The 22,461-nt window shown below is 33.7% G+C and overlaps 1 protein-coding gene across 2 annotated transcripts; it reads right to left on the minus strand.

The window, feature by feature from the left end:
* Positions 1-1,071: 1,071 nt before the first annotated feature.
* LOC135839858 (lachesin-like) lies at positions 1,072-19,249 on the minus strand. 2 transcript variants are annotated; one of them, XM_065356089.1, is made up of 3 exons: positions 18,783-19,249; positions 5,396-6,473; positions 1,072-5,291 (listed from the first exon to the last, which is right to left on the minus strand). In XM_065356089.1, the coding sequence occupies exons 2-3, from the start codon at positions 6,461-6,463 to the stop codon at positions 5,265-5,267; spliced, it is 1,095 nt and encodes a 364-aa protein (XP_065212161.1). In that variant the 5' UTR covers positions 6,464-6,473; positions 18,783-19,249; the 3' UTR covers positions 1,072-5,264. The 2 variants fall into 2 exon arrangements, with proteins under 2 accessions (XP_065212161.1, XP_065212160.1); XM_065356088.1 differs by having other exon boundaries at positions 1,072-6,473; positions 18,783-19,248.
* Positions 19,250-22,461: the final 3,212 nt, after the last annotated feature.

The following is a 22,461-nucleotide window of genomic DNA, read 5'->3' on the forward strand; positions in this document are numbered from 1 at the left end:
ATTTTTGAATGCAATGTAAATTCTTTTCTATATCACCAAAACCGTGTGAAAATTGCTTTCACCAACCAAGAAAGTAATAAGAATCAATTTTTGAAAAATCTTAAATGAAAACCGAAGTAATGATTCTTGCAAAAAAAGACTTGTATAAAACCTATTTCTGGGATAGCAATCAGTTTCCAGGAATTTTCCATCAAGTTACAATTAAAATGCAATTGGTTTTCAAAAACGATGATATAATTTCAATCTTTTTTCTTTTTGCAATGAAACACAAAGTTTATTCAGTCGATGGACGGTGCTTTTTTTGAATCTAGGAAAAACCTGGTAAATTTACATGTTCAAATTTGATTATAACTTCTGGATCAGTAACCAAAAAGGGACCATTTCATCTTTTACTTTTTTTTCCTCAAGTAACAGCAATGAAAAATTCATTTTCAAGTTAGGCACTTATTTGTGATAGATATTATGCTCATTACTTTATTCTATTTTACAAGAAAAATTTCGTATATACTTATTTTGTAGACCCTTGAACTGAATAATATTTATCAGCTGGATAGTGAAGAAATCAACTTAAGTAATGTAGAAATTTCAGTGGACTCTGAATCCGAATGAACAATTTTGCTGTGCTGAGATTCCTTAGGTACCTAACTACCTATGTATCTATTGCTGCTGTTAGATATAGGCATTTAACATTTTTTGAGTACGAAATAGGTATGCATAAATTGAATTTTTTGTATCATTTTAATCATCATCAAGTTTTAGATTTTACATTCTATGATAATATTTTTTGTAGGGGAGGGGGGATTTTTTAAATTTACCTAGGTACCTATCCTATAATTGAAATTTTTTGTTAATTAAATGTAATTTTTATTTAATTAATTATGTATAATATGCTTATTCTTCTTTTTTTTGTAGATTATTTTAATTTAAATTGTTGAAAACCAAAGTTGTCACAGTTGATCAAATCAAGGTAGGCTTAAACGTCAAATAAAATCCCCCTCCCCGCTTCTAAACACAAAATTAGAGGACGTTTGGTTAGCTATTCCTGAAATTTTAACAATCGTGATAAGCAAGTTACACTCGTTAAGAATATTTACTTTATTAGATGTGTCTACTCACATAATTAGACAATTTTAACATAAAATCACAAACTGTAGTATAAGTATACAGAGGTATATACATATGTCTAATTATGAACAAAATAAAAAACAGTAGGATTCATAACATTAAAAATATCATCAAGATGTAACTAAAGTAAAGATAAAATACTTAGAATTAAGTGAGTTGACTACAATCAATCGAGCACCCAAATATTTTTTAAAAATTTAATTCCTTAAAATTTAGCTTAAACTTGTAGGTGTAATTTAGGTCAAAATTTAGAAATCACACATTTAATGTCATCATCAGATAACAAAGAAGTACCTAAACATGATACCAAACTAAGATAAATTATTTCATACCTACATTGTTTTACTTACAAGGAAACACATAATATAATACTATCACATTGAAAAATTTTGAAAGTCATTTTACATGGGTGTGATTTATCAGCACGACAAAAGTAGGCGTTTTAACGACAAAAAAGGATATTGCAGGGGAAAAGAATCATATCACGTCGAAAAAAGTTTTTGAACAACAGTTAATGCATTTGAACGAGCATATAATGTATTGCCCAAAAGAATAATTTAATGGGCGTTTAAGTATACATATAATGCATTTAACGACAAATTGTGCACGTCAAAGAAATGAAATAATGGACGACATGAAAAATACGAATTACATGTATGTATTACATACAAAAATTGACGAATAGCACATAAAAAAAACAGTACATCTACAGCACAAGTAGTGCTTTTTTGCTTTTTTAGGCAACAAGAGGAGATGGGAGTAGTTTGGAGGATCAAAAATATTTCACCAGAGAGTTTTTAAACACACTTGAGCAGTTTTAACAAAACGTAAGATTTTTTGATAATTTTGACGAAAAGCAAGATCATCTTGGTGGTTTTGAAAAGCAAAGCATGTTCAGGGCTTCCCATCTGTAAAATTTATTTGTTCATTCTTAGGTACAAAAATTTTTTTATTACAAAATGATTTATTTTTCTGGATTTTTTTTTGGTGGCGAATCATTTATTTTTCGATACAATAGTTCTTTTTGGCAGTATAAATTCAATTTGTATGTGGATTACATTTTTTTCGTCGTTGTACGTATGAAATCACATTATCGTTCGGATTACCTAAATTGTCATGTTGAACTATTATAAGGCTGTCGTGAACAACTGTTGTTGAAATTCCCGATTTTTTCATACTGTGGTTCGAATCACTTTCTCTGTTGTCCTGATATATATTTCCCATTTTACATATACATACAAATAATTTTATTTTGCCAAACACTAACGTAAGGCTTGCATTTGATTTATTTTTCAATAGGTAAGTTCACAATATGAGTAGGTTACCAAATATTCTCAAAAAAATGTGTACTCTACTTAATAGAAAAATGACTTCCTATCATTTAATTACTGTCGCTTAAAAAAATAGGGAAATATACATTCAAAGGACAAAAAGGTGGTATGAACAACATCCAGGTCTTATGACAATAACAGGAGAATTATTGACAAATTAAATAGGTACCTAGTAAAAATATAAGTTTTCGATCGACTAAAGAGGTCGTCACCGCATGTCTATTTTTTCTTATGAATCACAACAACTTTTCCCAACAGGTATGAGTGTTAGAACAATAAAGGGTCATTCCACGTCAATTCGATCAAGAAGTGGTAAGGAGGGTCGGTGATTTGAAATTTTTCCTGTGGAAAGACCTTCCGAAGAGATGACCAATGGCACAGCCCTTTTTCAAAGGCTGCTAGGGGGTGTCAAAGTTTTCAGTGAACTTGAAATATCATCCATTTACAGTTTCAAAACGTAGTTTTCATATCGTTCTGACACAACTTTCTATGCCGAACAACATATTGAAAAATTGAAATGGTACCATGTTGCAAAGTTGATTTAAAAAAATTGACAGTTTGCGAAAAAATGCGATTTTTTGATTTAAAACATGAAAAAAAGTTTTGATAGGTCAAGTTGACCCATTTAACCCATATTTTTACGTATCTGTTGAAAAAGTTGAAAACCCCCTTTCATTCAATAAAAATGAACTACTCACAAAAAAAATCAAAATTCGAAAAAATTCAATTTTCAATTTCAAACATCAAAAAAAGTTTAAAATTCAGTTGCCTTATTTTTTGCCTCGTTTAGGCGTATTTTATGAAAAAGTTGATGAAAATCACACTCATAGCAAAAAAAATAAAATTCGTTTATTTTTTGAATTTTTTCAAATTTTGATTTTTTGTGATGAGTTTATTTCATTGAGTGAAAGGGATTTTTCAACTTTTCCAACAGATACGTAAAAATAGGGGTCAAACGGCTCAACTTCACCAGTCAAAACTTTTTTTCATGTTTTAAATTAAAAAATCGCATTTTTTCGCAAATTTTTAATTTTTTAAATCAACTTTACGACATAATGCCATCCCAATTTTTTGATATGTTGTTCAGTGTAAAAAGTTGTTCATAATATATTTTTTTCAGAATTTTTGAGAGTCGGAACGATATGATAACTACGTTTTGAAACTTTTTGAGCTAATTTTTTGTACGAAAAAAAAGTGGCAACACGGATTTTTATGATATCACCAAAAAGCCTTTCAAACCCCCTTACTATTGGAAAAAGTTTTATTTTGGTAGGTATCGCGGTTATCGAGTAATCCACTGCTGAAATGTAGGTATGATATTTCAAGTTCACTGAAAACTTTGACACCCCCTAGCAGCCTTCAAAAAAGGGCTAATGGGCTGCGATTTGGGCTGTTGGTCATCCCTTCAGAAGGTCTTTCCACAGGAAAAAATTCCAAAAAATCACCAACCTTCCTTACCACTTCTTGGTCGAATTGACATGGAATGACCCTAAAGTAAAGTTTTGAACGACAACACAGGAGAAATTCAAATCTTCATGAATAACATAGGTATGTAGTGAATAGTTAACCATTTTCCCGATGATTTTGATTAATATTTCAAGGATATTTGATTTTTCAATATTTTCAAAAAATTCTTCTCCAGATTTTCTGCTTTTGTGTTAAATTTGAGAAATCATTTGATTTTTCAATTTTCCATTAAGTACCTACTTTATATCAGGTATTTTAATATTTTTTCAGAGTTTCAATTTGAGATAAATTCTGTCATTTCAACGAAGAACCATTTACTTATTTCTAATTTTTTCAACCTATTCAACGAATTTTTCACCAATTTCACTGGTTCATTTCTGTTGAATTTGACCAGTTTGTTGATTTTATATGTTTCAAAACCAATTTCTCACATTTTTAAAATACTGTTTTGATGGTTTTTTCATTTTTTTTTCAATTTGGAATTAATGGTGAAATTTGTCCTGATTTCAGAGCATTCTTGAAGAATTTTATCAAGTTTTTGAGCAACATGTTGATATTTAATAAAAATTATCTGTCGTTGGAAGAATTTTAGACGTGCTTTTCTTTGGTCCGTGGTAATTATTTTTCCTGTCGCTTGGACCTCTAACATTTTGTCGTGCATTCACCCTTTTTTGTCGTAAGGATAAATCATACCCCCCAAAAAATACTTCTTAATAATACCAACAATAACACACTGCACACAAATTAAGAGTAAAAGTTGAAAATAGATACATATGCCCACAAGTTGTTGAGTACATTATTGGACAAAATTTTTACATTTTCTGCTTAGACGTTGACTTAAATTTATGAATATCAGCTGAAAGTGAAGTCATGGCAATTTTTCAAAAGAATACTAATAAAGTAAAATGATGAATCAAAACTTTTTAAAATAATGGAATGGATTACGATTTGTTTACGCCATCAACAAAAAAATGACGATACACCTTCAATAAAGATTCTGCCACAGCCACAATGATTTAAAACGTTAGGCGTCTTCGTTTTTTCACCATTGGTTCCATTTCGAGACCGTTCCTCCCACTGCTTTCTCTCAGTTCTACCCTACCACGTTTGCAGAATACGACGATGCAAATAACCAACAACACACATACGAGTATAGCAAATAATACCACACTTATCAGCCTCAGAATGTTGGTGTCATTCCAAAATGAAAAAGTTTGCGCTGCATCGTCTCCAACATTCTTAGCTGTAACCGAATACGTACCATGTTTCTCCACATTGGAAATATTCAATTTCACCACGTGAAATTTCTTGTCTAATTCACAATAGGAAGTTGTCACATTGTCACCGTCTACCAATTTCTTTCCATTTCTAAACCAAAAAATTGTAACATTGGTGACCGAATTAATCACACAAATAAACTCAGCGCTGAATTTGGGTTCATAATGTAAATTTATAGTACAATTTTGAAATACCAGTTTGGAACTGACGAGTATCGTAATATTCCATGGATCTGAGCCAAACGACGTATTTGCTTGGCTGGTATAGTTTCCTTCGTCTTTCAGCCACAGACTGTCGGTGTCATTCGAAAATGAAAAAGTTTGTGTTGCATTGCCTCTATCATTCTCAACTGTAACCGAATACACACCATGTTTCTCCACATTGGAAATATTCAATTTCACCACGTGAAATTTCTGGTCTAATTCACGATGGGAAGTCATCGTCACATTTTTACTGTTTGTCAATTTCTTTCCATTTCTAAACCAAAAAATTGTAACATTGGTAACCGAATTAATCACACAAACAAACTCAGCGCTGAATTTGGGTTCATAATGTAAATTTATAGTGCAATTTTGAAATATCGGTTTGGAAATGACGAGTATCATAATATTCCATGGTACTGAGCCAAATGACGTATCTGCTTGGCAGGTATAGTTTCCTTCGTCTTTTTTTGTGATTTTTTCAATGTTCCACTCGTGTTCTGGGTGAGAAAATATTGGAGCAGTAGAACTAGTATCGTAGCGTTTCAAAGTAACTGTAGGCATAGGATTTCCATCAGCATAGCATTTGATGGTGAAATTACTGCCTTCGTTTACTTTTACTTCATTTTTAGTTGAATTATCGAAATTAGGATGTACATAGAGCTCTAGTTTTGTTTCTTTAGAACTAATGCTATTCTGACCGGTTGATATTTCACAAATATAGGTACCAAAGTCAGATTTTTCAATACCGTTAATGGTTAAAATATAAGCCGGCGTTGTGCTATTCGTATCAAAATTCACAGCGAATTTGTTATTTTTTACATTATTGAGAGTATCATTTGTTGAAATTTTCTCAACAGTCGAATTAACTTTTCGGTTCCATGACAATGTATAGCCAGAATTATTCTGAATTATACAGGATAATTCGACTGATTCCTTTATTTCTAAGCTTACATATTGATAGGAAGAAATGTTGAGGATCTTCGGTTCTGTTTGCGATCTAACATAACTAATCACCCATAAAAATGGCAAGAAAAAAATAACATCCATCGCAGCATTCATCAGTTATCACCTATAAAGAGATAAAATAATTTAAAAACTCGGCCGTCCAATTGATGATAGGTTAACCGGCAGCAATGAAGCGCCCTCTGTGGCCAGCCCCGACCATTTAGGGGTGGTGGTGAAAATTATTTCCAATCGTTTGTGCTCACTCCCCTACAAATTGGAAATTCGGATTTTTCTCACATTCTTGAACCTATGAATATTTTCAGTATCCGAGCTTTCAAAGACCTATCATTCACTCAGCGATTGGGTATCAGGTAAAATTATGAAAAAGAACTCATAAAATCACGTTTTTTCGATTATTTTTTTTAAAAAAAGAAAAAAGTGAAGAAAAAAAAATGGAAATCACAAGTGCTGATTTTGAAATTTTGGTAGGTATAAAAAAATGGCTCGTTAAAATCTCTTCATTTTTTTACTTTTTTTTAAAATAAAAATTTCAAAATTTCCTACTTACATTTTTTCTTATCTTTTTTGAAAATCTTGAATTTTTCCATGTTTTTCCCCATGGTATCCCATCACATTAGGTATTCACTTATCATAACATTGGTACTCTTTAATGATTTGCGTGATAACTGAAAATCTACCTATTTCAAAGTACATAAATAAAATTTCAAAAACACCTTCATGTTGACACGTCATTCATGTTTCTGGTGATGTGCATTGTTTTTAACATTCCTATTGTATTCGGACCGCTTTAAATGTTCAGTGAAGAGCAAGAGGCGAGTTTCTGTATTGCAGTCATAGGCAGGTATACCAATCTCGGGTACTTATTTCGCGGAAAACGCCATAAAAGACGACTCCTCTAGTAACACAATCGACAAATCGTCGAAAAACAAAATTGAAGTAAAATCGAATTCGATAAAGTACCCGAGTAGTTCCGCAAAAATCGAGTGTTTATCGATCGATGTATCCTAAATTATCGACAGAGTATTGTTAGCAATATTTTATCGAAAATTTGCAGATATTTCAAGTCGGTAATTAGGTTCGTGGTTTTATTGAAAGCTAGACTCGGAAGAAAATCTGTAGGTACTTCATCTACAGTTTATCGACAACATGAATTCCCGAAAAAATATCTGGAGAAAATCGATGCAAATAAATTCACAAATTTTATAGTCCGGCATATGACAATAGGAGTAATTGCATCCCCCGCCGATCCTCCGGGACAACTTTTTTCTTAAAGGGGACATCCTAAGGAACATTTTAAAGCAAAGTTGCCAAAAAAAAGGTTGGCCTTACTTACAAAATGGCGGCCATTTTGATTGACAGGTCAGCCGAAATCGCAGATTTTGCGTTTTAACGTAGGACTTGCACGAACTTTTTCAAACTTTACATAGGTAGATCGAAAGATCATGCAAAAATTTACCACCTGTCCAAATTTCAAGTGCTGAAGTGCGTTTTTCGATTTTTGGTGAATTTTTGAAAATCGAATTTAGGCCAAAAATGAGGGAAAAAATCAAAATTTTACCAAATTGACCAAGAAAGCTGAAATTTGGGATATACCCTATTTTCGACATACCAAATCGATTGGAAACGGTTTCAACCCGTTTTGAGCAGTTCTGGACCCTTCAGCAGATTTTTGAAACTCGAAATTCCCGCAAAATTCTATCAAATTGGAGTTGTAAAGCTAAAATTTATTCTAAAAACTAATTTCAATACGCTACGAAGTATTGCAGGTGAATTTCAAGTCGTTTTAGAGCCTCCAGCGACTTTTTGAAAATTCCTGAAACTTCCAGCAGATTTTTGAAACTTTTAAATTTTTACAAAATTTCATCAAAATGGAGATGGAAAGCTGAAATTTACTCTACACTCCAATTTTAACACCCTCTGAAGACGACTTCAGGTGGGTTCAAGTAATTTTAGGGCCTCCAGCGACTTTCTTTGAAAATTACTGTAGCCTCCAGCAGTTTTTAGGAACTTTAAATTTTCACAAAATTTCATCAAAATGGAGATGGAAAGCTGAAATTTACTCTACACTCCAATTTTAACACCCTCTGAAGACGACTTCAGGTGAGTTCAAGGCATTTTAGGGCCTCCAGCGACTTTTTTTAAAAATTACTGGAGCCTCCAGCAGATTTTTGGAACTTCAAATTTTTACAAAATTTCATCAAATGGAGATGTAAAGCTGAAATTTACTCAACACTCCAATTTTAACACCCTCTGAAGACGACTTCAGGTGGGTTCAAGTCATTTTAGGGCCTCCAGCGACTTTTTTGAAAATTACTGGAGCCTCCAGTAGATTTTTGAAACTTGAAATTTCCCCAACATTAATTTATCAAATGTAGTTGGCAAGCTGAAGTTTACTTCGCAGACTACATGGTGGTTTCAAATGGTTTTGAATGCTTCCAGCTACTTTTAGAAAATTTCAATTTTCCAAAAAAACGTCATACAACCTTTCAAAAAGTTGCTGGATGCTCCAAAACGACTTGAAATTCACCAGCAGTCAACTTCGTAGCGTATTGAAATTAGTTTGCATGAATGAATTTCGACTCTCCATCTTGGTTTGATAACATTTTGGGGAAATTTCAAGTTTCAAAAATCTACTGGAGGCTCCAGTAATTATCAAAGAAGTCGTTGGAGGCTCTAAAATGACTTTAAATCCACCAGAAGTCGTTTTCAGAGGGTGTTAAAATTGGAGTGTAGAGTAAATTTCAGCTTTCCATCTCCATTTGATGAAATTTTGTGAAAATTTAAAAGTTTCAAAAATCTGCTGGAAGTTTCAGGAATTTTCAAAAAGTCGCTGGAGGCTCTAAAACGACTTGAAATTCACCTGCAGTACTTCGTAGCGTATTGAAATTAGTTTTTAGAATAAATTTTAGCTTTACAACTCCAATTTGATAGAATTTTGCGGGAATTTCGCACTGAAAGAAATGATTTTCAAAACGCGTTATTCAGTCCCGAAATTGATGCAATGGTTACTGCACAGTACAGTAATTTTCAAATTACCTCATTTTGATATAATGATTACATCGTTTAAATCAGAGAATGCATCAAATAATGGAATGAGTACATCGCCAGGATGGATTTATTGCATCACTTTTTAAAATTCATTTCTATGTACTCATTACATTTCTTTGGAGACTCAGTCCTGCAGACATGGTATTCAAAACATCATTTGATGGGTAATAATTACATCATGTAGTAAGCAATGATTACATTCCTTAAACATGACTGAGAACCTTGTAGTGATTTATTGAATACAGTAAACGATGTACTGAGTACATCACTGTACTACAATGAAATCCTTTATTCCCAAAAGTGAAAAAAATATAAATACTTCTAGGGCCTTAATCAAATATTCTACTCGCGGCCATGTCGTTAAGTGCAGGTAGTTAGGAACGAGAGGTCGCAGGTTCGAATCCCAGTTAGGTCGGAAAATTTTCGTAGGTAAATAAGGTCTTGAAAAATTCGTTGCAGTAAGGATTATTTAGATGTGCGGAGAAACTTGAAATTGATATACCCCTAACCCCACTTTTTAAAATATTGTTGAATAAAAACGATGTAATGGTTACTGCACTTCTGTGTAATAGTTACTTCTCTAAATATGTACTGATTACTGCGTTTCATTCCTATACCAAAATTACCACGTTTTAATGCACTGAGTGCATCGTTTTAATGTAACGATTACTGTTTATTTCTTTCAGTGCGAGTTTCAAAAATCTGCTGAAGGGTCCAGAACTGCTCAAAACGGGTTGAAACCGTTTCCAATCGATTTGGTATGTCGAAAATAGGGTATATCCCAAATTTCAGCTTTCTTGGTCAATTTGGTAAAATTTTGATTTTTTCCCTCATTTTTGGCCTAAATTCGATTTTCAAAAATTCACCAAAAATCGAAAAACGCACTTTAACACTTGAAATTTGGACAGGTGGTGAATTTTTGCATGATCTTTCGATCTACTTATGTAAAGTTTGAAAAAGTTCGTGCAAGTCCTACGTTAAAACGCAAAATCTGCGATTTCGGCTGACCTGTCAATCAAAATGGCCGCCATTTTGTAAGTAAGGCCAACTTTTTTTTTGGCAACTTTGCTTTAAAATGTTCCTTAGGATGTCCCCTTTAAGAAAAAAGTTGTCCCGGAGGATCGGCGGGGGGGGGGGGGTGCAATTACTCCTATTGTCATATGCCGGACTATTAATACTAATCGTAAAAAAATAGAAAAATGCATTTTTCAAGAATAGCTTTCCTGCCCAAGGTTCTACCCCCTACTTGTCTTACTTAAAATTATTATTGACCTAGAAAGCTGAAATTTGGGATATACTTACCCTATTTTCGATCTGTCAAATCGATTGGAAACGGTTTCAAACCATTTTGAGCAGTTCTGAAGCCTCCAACAGATTTTTAAAACTTGAAATTCTCTTACCATTTCATCAAAATCAACACGCCATCAAGTTGACTACTGGTGTTCTGGGAATTTAATGTCAAAAAGTGACCTTGACCCATTTGCTTCAAACAAATTATTGCTGAAATTTTGAATAATCATCAATCATCATCAAATCGATTATATTTCTGTTTTATCAGGCGAATTATTTGACTACTGTTACGAGATGTATTTTTTAAGGTGCTTCAATGACTTTTCAACCCCTCTCCATCCCTTTTCACCTGCAAAAGCGGATTTTCTTACACTTTTTCGCAGAATGTGATTTTGTGTCTTCGCTAAAGACACCCTCCTACCCTCCCACTATCTCGAATTTATCTAAAAGGCCCGATTCTGTAACATGAAATTAAAAGTTTCTTCTAGATACCGTTTTTAAAAGTGTTCCCTGCAGCAGTCTTGCCAGAAAAAAAATCATTTTTGCCACTAACTTCTAAAAGTTTGGAGGAGTAGAGTGGGAAAAGGAATCCCTGTAATCTTCGCACTTCATACTGTCAGTTTCATGCGAAACAAGCTAATTTTAGAGACTCTCATTTCTCAAGACTGAGTGAACTTAAAGCAAATCTGATTGAGGAATTTTAGAAGAATTACATAAGGGATTCTAAATCAGTGAATAAAATTTGAAAAACCTGCAATTTTTCAGGCAAACATCTTGAAGTTGAGATATAAAATTGACAGACAAAATATCGCGAATACTTTTTTTTAAGCTTTTGTGCATTTAATTTATAATTATCTACCTAATTTCAAATTTGTACACTGCCTACTACGATTGAATTGGAAATTTTATTGTGAGAACGAGAAAGTAGGTATTCAACGATTTAGGTTCACCTCCTTCCCGACCCATTCAAGGGTGGGAAATATGAACGAAAGTTCATTTTATGGCAAATTACATGAATTAGAACATAACAATTGCAGAATTTTTTCAATTTGATCCATATTCAAGAAGATGACTGAGAAAAAGTTTTGGGAGGCTTGAGACCCACAAAGAGGTAGAATTCGTTACGCTAGGTATTATGTTGAAATGGGCGTTTGAAACTCGTACATTAACATTCCATCTGATATTTTAACATTTTTTTAGTACATTTTAATTCACCTCATGTACAGTCCGCTCTGTACCTCAGAAAAACAATGTGAACCACCACCATTCCATTTTTTAACGATTAAAAAAATATTACGACCAATATTAGCTATCAATGTTATGGCGCTATTCCAACCCCCCTTATGTTCAATGCAAACTTTCAACTTTTGAAAATTTCTAAATGCTCAAAAACTTCAAAATGCAATGCTCTTTCGAACTGTGAAATCAGTTTTGATCAAAGTATTAGCATAGCTTTGGAGGAATGCGCTGCTGGAGTTGAGTACCTCGAGACAATATGAAAATAATGGAAGCCCCCCCCCACCTGCCCTCTGAGGAGGCTAGGACCAAATTGATTGCGGGTTTCTTACTTATTAAGTGGGTAGATATTGTAAAAAAAAATTGAGCGATTTTTTTGGTTGAGTTGATATGGAATGACCCGGACGGAAAATTTCTAATTTTTCTTCGCTGGCTCAGAGATCACTATGACGATGTTAGTTACATTTTGCTTGACAAACCTATCGTGTGCCAAATGGCAAATAAGCAATGATGAAAAAATTATGATTGTCAGCTAGATAAAAGAAATACGTTTAAAAAAAATTGAATTAAATTTTGAATATTGATTTTTTTAAAAATTTAATATTAGGTATTCTAAGATTTTTTTTTAGTTTTTAATAAAAATCAAATTTCGAATGTTGATACCTGCCTATTTTTTTAAAAATTCAACAAAACCAAAGTAATTTTGAATATTACCTTTTTAAAAATTAAAATTTAGTTTAGAATTTTGTTCTTGTTTTTTTCAATACTTAATGTATATATTTTTATTATTTTGAATAAAACCAAGTGTCCATGTTAGTTTTAAAAAAACAATAAAACCAAAATAGGTAATTTAAAATGTTATTTTAAAAATTTTTAAAACTTGATTTATAATTTTGTTCTTGTTTTACTTTTTTCAATTTTTTTGTTTTTTTAAACCAAAAATACGCTACGAAAATATTTTTCATTTTGGGTTGGGGAGGGGTGGCACAAAGGGTACCCCCGGATAAGATAGGCAAAATGCCCTTAACCTCAGATTTCGATAAAACTCACGGGGTATGTTTAGTACCCCCAAAAAATAATTTTGGGCCCATAGCCCGCTCCCCACCCCACCCCTCTCAGCCAGGGGGGCCAAAAAACGCGTTTTTCAGGGGGAAAATTCTGTATCAGGAGGGAAAATTTGAAAAAATACCAATTATAGTACTCATACAGATACATTTTTGAAAAAAAAATTTCATGTGCTTGAATTAGGTTCGGAGATATGGCGGTTTCAAATTTTCTTTTGTCAATATCTCTCCCCTGGGGAGCCAACAATCTTTGAAAAAAATTCAAGTTGCTAGAATCATATCTCCTTCAAGTATTTTGAGTGAATAGGTACAGATTTTTTTCAAAACTCGTTGAAGCATGGATTTTTTTCTCCCCGAAAAAGGCCCTTTTTTCGCTGTTATGAGCAAGGGAGGAGCTGGTGGGGGGGGGGATTTTTTGCCTCCGACATTTTTTTTAATGGTACCCAACAATGTTTCATAAAAATTTCAGGAATCCGAGGACAAGGGCATTTCACCTATTTTACCCAGGAATACCCTTTTAGCTATCTTGATGTAAGCACAAATACTTCTGCGCATGTAGTTTTACGATCACGCGGTATAAATGAATTTTCAATTACACAATTCTGAGGTAAAATTTTACGCTGAACAACTTGGTTCTCTTCGATTTCCGCCATTTGTCCATATTTTTGGAGAAAAACGCAAAAAACGTGGTTTTTGAGAGTTTTTTGAGCTTTTGAGCTTGATTCACCACTCCAAATGGCCGGCTGATGAATTCTATAGAAAGTAGACCTAAAGATACATATTTGACGAAAAAATCGTTTTGGTATGTTTTTTCGTTCCGGAGTAATGTTGATTTAAAGTTTTCTTTTGTCCCCCCTTCTCCCCCCATGCGATGAAAAATTCTGAAAAAATTCAGGGAGGTACGCCCATGTATCCTCTAACTATATTCGTTTACAGAATAAATTTATCTTAATTACGAGGTGATACAGAATTTTCCCCCTGAAAAACGCGTTTTTTGGCTCCCCTGGCTGAGGGGGGTGGGGTGGGGAGCGGGCTATGGGCCCAAAATTATTTTTTGGGGGGTACTAAACATACCCTGTGAGTTTCATCGAAATTTGAGGTTAAGGGCATTTTGCCTATCTTATCCGGGGGGTACCCTTTACTGCCCACGGGTGGCAAAACAAAATCCGCCTCTGACTTCTGATAATTATTCGATATGTAATCGCCACATACTTATCGTAAATTGTTGTAAGTATCATTATTGAAAACTATAACTTTCAGATATTCAATCGATCATGTTCATAGGCTATTAATCTTCATTCTAAAAAAGAAATTATCTACGACGAGTATTAAATATCGGATATACATCTTAGGATTATTTTACGATTTTTTGTCGATAAATTCCCTTGTCGATATTATCGGTCGATTGTGCTTCTAGAGGGTCATGACTCACTAACTAAACCTGTTGACGTCATTGTGTACAGTGCGTGATAATGGTGTATTTATAGCTGAAAAATGAAAATGACATTGAAAATCTATTAAACGTTCCTAAATATTCCAAAATAGCCCTTTACCGGTAGCACAGAATTTTGCTGCGTAAATTCTCAACTTTCAACTCGCTTTAGAAGCTTTCCTAATTATTTTTTCAAACTTTTTTTGATTTTTCTTGATAACTTGTTATCCACACCTTTCCACATCCCAAGCTTAAGCTTTCTAGCTACCTATTATAGTTTCTCTAATAATTTTTATCAGTGGGTAAGTAAGTGAGTAGCTAGTAACATTCCGCGAAATGTATATTGATGATGTACTTTTCATTCACAAAACATGGTTGCCTTGTTTTGGTGAGGAAAAAATTTTGCAGTTAGGTCACTTTGCAGTTGCTATCTTTGTTTCAGAATTACGCTCTGAACATCACTGCAGTTGTATAATTTTATTCGAATACGTAGGTACCATGGTACGTATTCGAATAAGTTATGCAAAGTTTTGGAAAACGGTCTTAGCATAGTTAATTTCAAGCAATGGGGGTGGGGGAGAGGTAGTCTCCTAGATCATTGTAGGTACTACATATGTATGTGAGTTATTGGGTATACCTAATGTCTTATCGTCAAGCCAAAAACGTCTTTACACCGAACTGGTTCGTGTTGGTTTGCAAATATCCTACATTAACTTCAAGGCGAACCACTCGTTCGCTCGTAGTTCATATTTTTTTATTTGAATCTCGTTGGTTCGCAAATGTGTTACTTTCACGTCATTAAAATCAATACAACGAAAGGAGAATAATGACAATAGGCTGGTTCGCAAACGTCCTGCGTCCTTTAGCTCCATGTGAGGGAGGGAAACACCGCGATAAACTACACTTTTAAATTTCTGCCATTGTAGATGGATCACGTGTACTATTGTACGACCCTCCAAACATACTTACTTTTACTACCTTGGACATTTAAAAATAACAAACCGAAAACCCAATGCACTCAAATTGATAATTCGGGCCCAGCAAAATCAAGTTTAGTGATAAACTAAGCCAAATAAACAAAAGTCTAATAGATTCGCGTCCAACAAAACCAAACAGAAACTCAACAAATCCGAGTCCAATAAAATTCATCCCAATAAACCCCTTGGCGGACTGGCGTATGATGTTGACTGGCGAATGCTAAGGGCCCTTTAACACCAAGGGGCCCCCCAGGTCGCATGTTAAAACAAAAAATATAATATGTGCTATTTTCATTCCCACTTTTTGTCAAGATTTCCAAATAGCCTCGTTTCTTGCCAAAAATTGTCAATTTTCCGCAAAAAAATTCAAGAAGTAGCTATTTGCTCTGCTCTCCTAAAAATTACCTAAAAATCCCACCAATGTCAATGGCTAAAAAATTTCTTCCATTTTCAACGAAGATTACGAAAAAGTGTAATTTTTTTGGGCCAATAATTGCCAAAAATTCGCGCCTTTTCCTGAAAACATGTCATTATTGCTTTTTGCTAAAAATTGTCAAAATTCTCTGTTTTTTGCAAAAAATTCCAAAAAGTTTTATTTTTTTCCAAAAATTGTCCAGAAGTCTTCCCAATTGCTGAAAGTTCAAGCTTTTTCGTAGTAAAATGTACCTACTTTTTTTCTTATTCTCAAAAATTGATAATTTTCACTAAAATTATCTTATCAAATTTTTGCTTTAAAATTTTTTTCTTCGAAATTATCAAAAAAAAAGTCCAGTTTAGGTGTGTATTCAGCTGAAATTGCCAAAGTACATCTTTTTGCCAATAATTCTCACAACATTTTTTTTACTAAGATTGTAAAAATCCTGCTTTTTGCCAAAAATTGTAAAAAATCTTCGTTTTTAACAAAAAATTCTAATAATAGTAGTTTTTTTTTAGAAAATTGTGAATTTTTACTTTTTTTAAAAAAATTGTCCGAATGTTTCGTTTTTTTTTTTTTTTTTTTTTGAAACTGACAGAAAATCATTCCTTTTGTTTAAATGGCCAAGTCGCTGGTTTTATACTTCCAACAATTATTGACTTTTCCGTCAGAAATCGCCAAAATCCATATCTACCTTGTTGTTAAAAAAATTGTCAAGAAATCTTAATTTTTCATCAAGAAGTTTTGAAATAGTTTAACTTTTCAAAATTAAATTCATTTCAATTCGTAATATTCTGTTTATTTTTTTTTTTCGGTGATTTTTTTTTCAGCACCTATTAAAATGTTATTGCTCGCAGTTTTTCACTTTTTTGGTTACTTTTTCATAAGCTTTTTCGGTTACTAAAACTACTTTTTTGATGGGAGAATTAGGTACTAACTCTACCCTCACATCACTCGTGTCTGTTTACTTTTCATTTTCAAAATTTAAATTTTCAAAATCTCATTATTCAAATTCTAAAATTTTGTATCAAAAGAAATAAACATTTTTTTTAAAGATTGTTTCTTACCAACCTTTCGACAACCGAATTTTTAAAAGTTTTTGCCCTTGCTAATTCTCATCTCTGAACTAAATAAATCCCAGGGTGGAACTTCTATAAATTAATTCAATAATGAAAATAACAATTTTTTATTTTGTACTTATTTCATCTTAAAAATTCGTCATTTTACTAGTCAGAATTGGTATTTCTTTCTCATACCATTTGGAAAATTTTCATTCAAACTCCCTTCCCCTCCACCACTCCCATCCCCCTCAAAAAAAGCTTCAGTTTTTTTCTTGTCAGATTGACGTCTTATTTTCGCAAAGACGAATAAAAAAAAGACAAAAAAAAAAAACAGTAATTGTACATTGTACAACTAGCCTAAGAAAATTAGCATTAAATAGGGAAACGCTAGAGGGCAACCTGAATTTTGGTATACTGGCCTATTTTTATACACTAAACACGAATCCTTGGTGTCCCCACCTGTCCCTAGTGAGCTTTCCCCCAATTGTGGATTTTAGCCCCCCAAATGAGGTTTTTTGCCCCTACTTCCCGAATTTGTTGTCCTAGCCCAAAAATGGGGGTGTATAAAAGTTGTTCTAAATTAAATTTCCTATCAGATGAGCTATGAACCAACTTTGTCCCCCTAAGGGGGGACCTTCAGTCAATTTCAAGTAAATTTTGCGTTGAATAGGAAAATGCGGGGGTGAAATCTGAATTTTGGTATACTGGCCTATTTTTGTACCCTGAACACGAATCCGTGGAGTCTGCACCTGTCCCAAGTGATTTTTCCTCCAAATGTGGATTTTAGCCCCCCAATGAGATTTTTCAGAGGTTTTTCATCCCTACCTCCCGAAATTGTGGTCCTAGCCCAAAAATGGGCTCTGTAAAAGTTGCTCTAAATCAAATTTCCTATCAGATGAGCTATGAATCAACTTCGTCCCCCAAAGGGGGGTGAACCTTCAGTCAATTTCAGAAAATTATCGAATAGGAAAATGCTGGGGGAATTTGAATTTTGGTACACTGGCCTATTTTTGTACCCTGAACACGAATCCGTGGAGTCTGCACCTGTCCCTAGTGAGCTTTCCCTCCAATTGTACATTTTTGGCGCATTTTTCAACGCTTTCTTACTAATTAACCTATACTTGATTGAGTCCAGCTCACCCCCCTTTCGAATATCACTTTCCTTTCACAAGACAGGCTTCTCATTTTTGTGGACAAAAAAGTTGCAATTTGATCAGTTTGCTGTTGCCACTTTCATTTCGAAATGACCCTTTACAGTCTGAACACAAATATTCGAATGCAAAGTTTTAAAAAACGGTTTTGAGATAGGTATTGATTTTAGCACTGGAGAAAAGAGGAGGGGAGGACATTGGCTACAATATGAATCACTCGTTCGCTCGTACGTACTTACAATTAGTTCATTTTCAATTCAAATCTCGTTCGTTATCGTTTGCAAATGTCTCACTTTTGGATCATCGATCAATCAACACCTATACCTAACAAAAAAAGCCTAATAGCGATAGGATAGTTCGCAAAGGTCATACGCACTGCATAAAGGAAGAACACAAACGATTGGCTTTATTTTCTATCCTCATCCCTACGTAGTCGGGGCTGGCCACTCGAAGCTTAACATTGTTACTACTCTCTAAATTTAAAGCAGTCAAATTTCACTGCTTAGCAGTCACGACATTTTGCCTTTTTAAAGCAGTAGTTTTTTTTACTGCAAAACAGTGAAAAATTACTGAATTGGCCAGTCAAAATGATTTTTTACTGACCAATTCAGTAATTTTTCACTGTTTTGCAGTAAAAAAAACTACTGCTTTAAAAAGGCAAAATGTCGTGACTGCTAAGCAGTGAAATTGACTGTTTCAAATTTAGAGAGTAGTGCTCGAATATAAAATATTACGTACTTGGCAAGTGGTTCGGTGTCATCAATAAATTATGATTTAGTGAATATCGAACTCTGAACTCTGTAGCATATTCACGAACAATAACACCAATTCCATCTGAACAACGTGAACGACGCATTACTTTCACGATACAAATCAAACTACTGATAAGTAAGATCGCGAAGCGATAAGTTCGAGAACACTAAACTAGGTACCTACATATCCGAATGATGATGCACCGCATACCTACTACATTTTGGCAACGACTGTTAAACGTAAAACTAATGATGTCCTTGACAAAATTAAAGAAATTACCATCGCGCACTATATGAGTCAGTTTATAAAAATGAAATTACATAGTATAATGCACATTTATTTTACACTCGATTGCATTTTATTTGCATTAAAAACGAACAACAATAATTGGAAACATATGTAAGCCTAGCGTTTGGGCACACTGCGTCTTCCATCAAGTATGAGATAAAACTGACTCGGCTCACGAATTCAGGAATTCGTGTATGTATGTACGTTAACTAAACATGTGCTTGATAGCCAGGAGCTAGGCATCTCGTAAAATCATAAAATTTGTCAATGAAAATGAATTTATGACCATATCTACCAGCCGGTTGCCCGTTAGCACGTTCGAGAACCATGGTATACGCGTAACATTGTAGACAGAAAGATGCGAGCCAGTAAGAGTACGCCGCGCCGATGACGACATCAAGAAGTATTAGTAATTTACCATACGAGTGTCTTCCACGTGCTTTTTATTTCTATGATACGTTTTAAAATTGACCCTTAAGTGCCTCCACATTCGAATAAATATCGTAAGACGTGAAAAACCTCAGTATTTTACATTTTTTCACTCCTTTAAAGTAGTCTGGTATTCCTTTGGAGGCAGTTAGGGGTTCGCAGACTGGCATATATTTGGATTCAGAGTGAAAAATGCTTCAAGAATTCGCCACTTTTTGTTAGTATAAGGGTATTCCCGGTTAAGATAGGTGAAATGGCCCTGTTCCCAGATTTGGAAAATCATGATGGATTATTTTTGGGTACCTCCAATAAAAATTTTCGAGCGGTATTTCCGCCCCCCAACCCACCCCCCTTCGTCAGTATAGCCAAAAAACGTGTTTTTTGCAAAAAAAAATCTGTATCCATGAGTAGTGGGGAGAAAATTTTGGTACCACACGGAAAGTGTAGGGGAACAGTGGGCCTTTCAACATGATTTTTTTCAAAAAATTGTATCGCAGTGGTGGGGGTAAAATTGACAAAAGAAAACTTTGAACTGCCACAGCTCCGAATTGAAGGGTTGGGCACTAAAACTGTTTTCGCCAAAATGTGTCTTTTTACAAGTACTTTCTTCCTACCAAACTATAAAATTGAAATTTTGTCTGCAAAAAGCTCATATTTGCAAAAAACCCTGAAAAATATGTGTTTTTCGCGTTTTTTTGTCAAATTATGCGAAATATGCGAAATATGTATAGAACACAAAATGTTGAACGTCAAATTTTACCCTAGAAAACGTGTTCAAAAGGTTGTAAAAACGCTCATCGACTGAGCTAAGCGCGCAAACACACCGCATCTTTGCAGCAAAATCATGAGATGAAGTATAATTATAAAAAAATCCTAACTTTTGTTGAAATTTTCAAAAAAAGCACTGTTCTTAGTCGTAATTGTTGAAAAATACATCTGATTTTTTTCTGACGTTATCAAAAAAGTCTTAATTTTTTTTGTAAAAATGTACAGAAAACCTCTGTTGTATGCCAAAATTTTATAAATTCCTATTTTAATCCAAAATTATCAAAAAATCTTGACTTTTTGTGAAAATTGCCGAAAACAGCACCTGTTTCTATGGGCAAAATGTTCCAAAAATCTTATCGCCAAAATAATTGTCGAAAAAGTCTCATTTTCACCAAAATTGTACAGAAGTTTCTTTTTATAAAAAAATGATTGAAAAATCCCAACTTCTGTCAAAATTAATTTTTTTTGTACTTTAGTTATCAAAAAAAAACTGCTTTTTGCCGAAATAAATAAAATTAGATATCGTAAAAAAAACTCCTGCTTTTTGTCAAAATTGTTTTCAAGTTCTACTTTTTTGACAAAATATTGCGAACAAAGGTCTTTTTTTGACAAGTTATCCAAAAAATTCGGATTGATGGCGAAATGGTCAGTAAAATCTTGTTATCAGCAGAAATAGTCTGAATGTACAGCTTTTGAAAAAATTGTCAAAAAGAAAAAGTCCTAACGTTTGTCTGAATTTGTGTAAAAAGTGCTGCTTTTTCCATTTTTAAAATTCTATATTTTTTATCTTGGTTTCCTTTCCTATTCATTTTTTCTAGTTCTCTTAATGATACCTATGTTTATCACATCTATAGGTAAAATACCAAACGTATACCTACTTTTTTTTGAATTATTCAGTATGGGTAAAAGACCTTCAAAAATGCTAAAAAATTGATTTTTCCCCTCTCATTGTCAAGCCAAATTTGGATTAGGTTGGTTAATTTTTTTATGGTTTGTAATTTCCATCAAGTCTTAATTTATCCTACTCTCGTGTATAAAAATAAGTCCTTCAGAAAGGCGAACAGAGAGGAGGGAAACTCCGATATTTTTGTTATTTTTGGAATCACTTTTTTTCATTCACATTCACGAGACGTTAAACTGATTTTTCTATAATCGTGTAAATTACCTCTTGATTTTGGGATGGTACCTTTTGGATTTTAAAAAGGTTTCGTTAACATTTTTGAAAATTAAAGTTGAAATCGAAATTTGTATTTTCTGAAATTACTGATTTTGAGTTGGACTTCTGAACAATTTTTGGGTAATTTGCCCATTCTTGGTAACTTTCCAAGTTTGGCTTGCAATATTTTCATTTTGAAGGATTTTGTTGAAAAGAATGTGAGAATTGTAACTGAACTGCTCTGACCTCAATTTGAATTTTTTTGGTATTTTTTTATTCACAGAGCTCATGATTACAATCCTTGCCAACTTCAGTAGATGAGCGTTTTTACAACCTTTTGAACACGTTTTCTAGGGTAAAATTTGACGTTCAATATTTTGTGTTCTATACATTTTTCGCATATTTCGCATAATTTGACAAAAAAACGCGAAAAACACATATTTTTCAGGGTTTTTTTGCAAATATGAGCTTTTTGCAGACAAAATTTCAATTTTATGGTTTGGTAGGAAGAAAGTACTAGTAAAAAGACACATTTCGGCGAAAACAGTTTTAGTGCCCAACCCTTCAATTCGGAGCTGTGGCGGTTCAAAGTTTTCTTTTGTCAATTTTACCCCCACCACTGCGATAAAATTTTTTGAAAAAAATCATGTTGAAAGGCCCACTGTTCCCCTACACTTTCCGTGTGGTACCAAAATTTTCTCCCCACTACTCATGGATACAGATTTTTTTTTGCAAAAAACGCGTTTTTTGGCTATACTGACGAAGGGGGGTGGGTTGGGGGGCGGAAATACCGCTCGAAAATTTTTATTGGAGGTACCCAAAAATAATCCATCATGATTTTCCAAATCTGGGAACAGGGCCATTTCACCTATCTTAACCGGGAATAACTACCCTTTATTCGATTTTTACGAAAAGTTATTGAAAAATTATAGCGCTTTGTGCCTCTTTAACCCGCCTGCCGCACCCCCCTCCCCTCAGGAGCATTATGGTCGGCAGACCCTCCGATTTAGCGTGAAAAAAGCT

This window comes from Planococcus citri, chromosome 3 (genome assembly GCF_950023065.1).
Source record: "Planococcus citri chromosome 3, ihPlaCitr1.1, whole genome shotgun sequence".
Lineage (NCBI taxonomy): Eukaryota > Metazoa > Arthropoda > Insecta > Hemiptera > Pseudococcidae > Planococcus > Planococcus citri.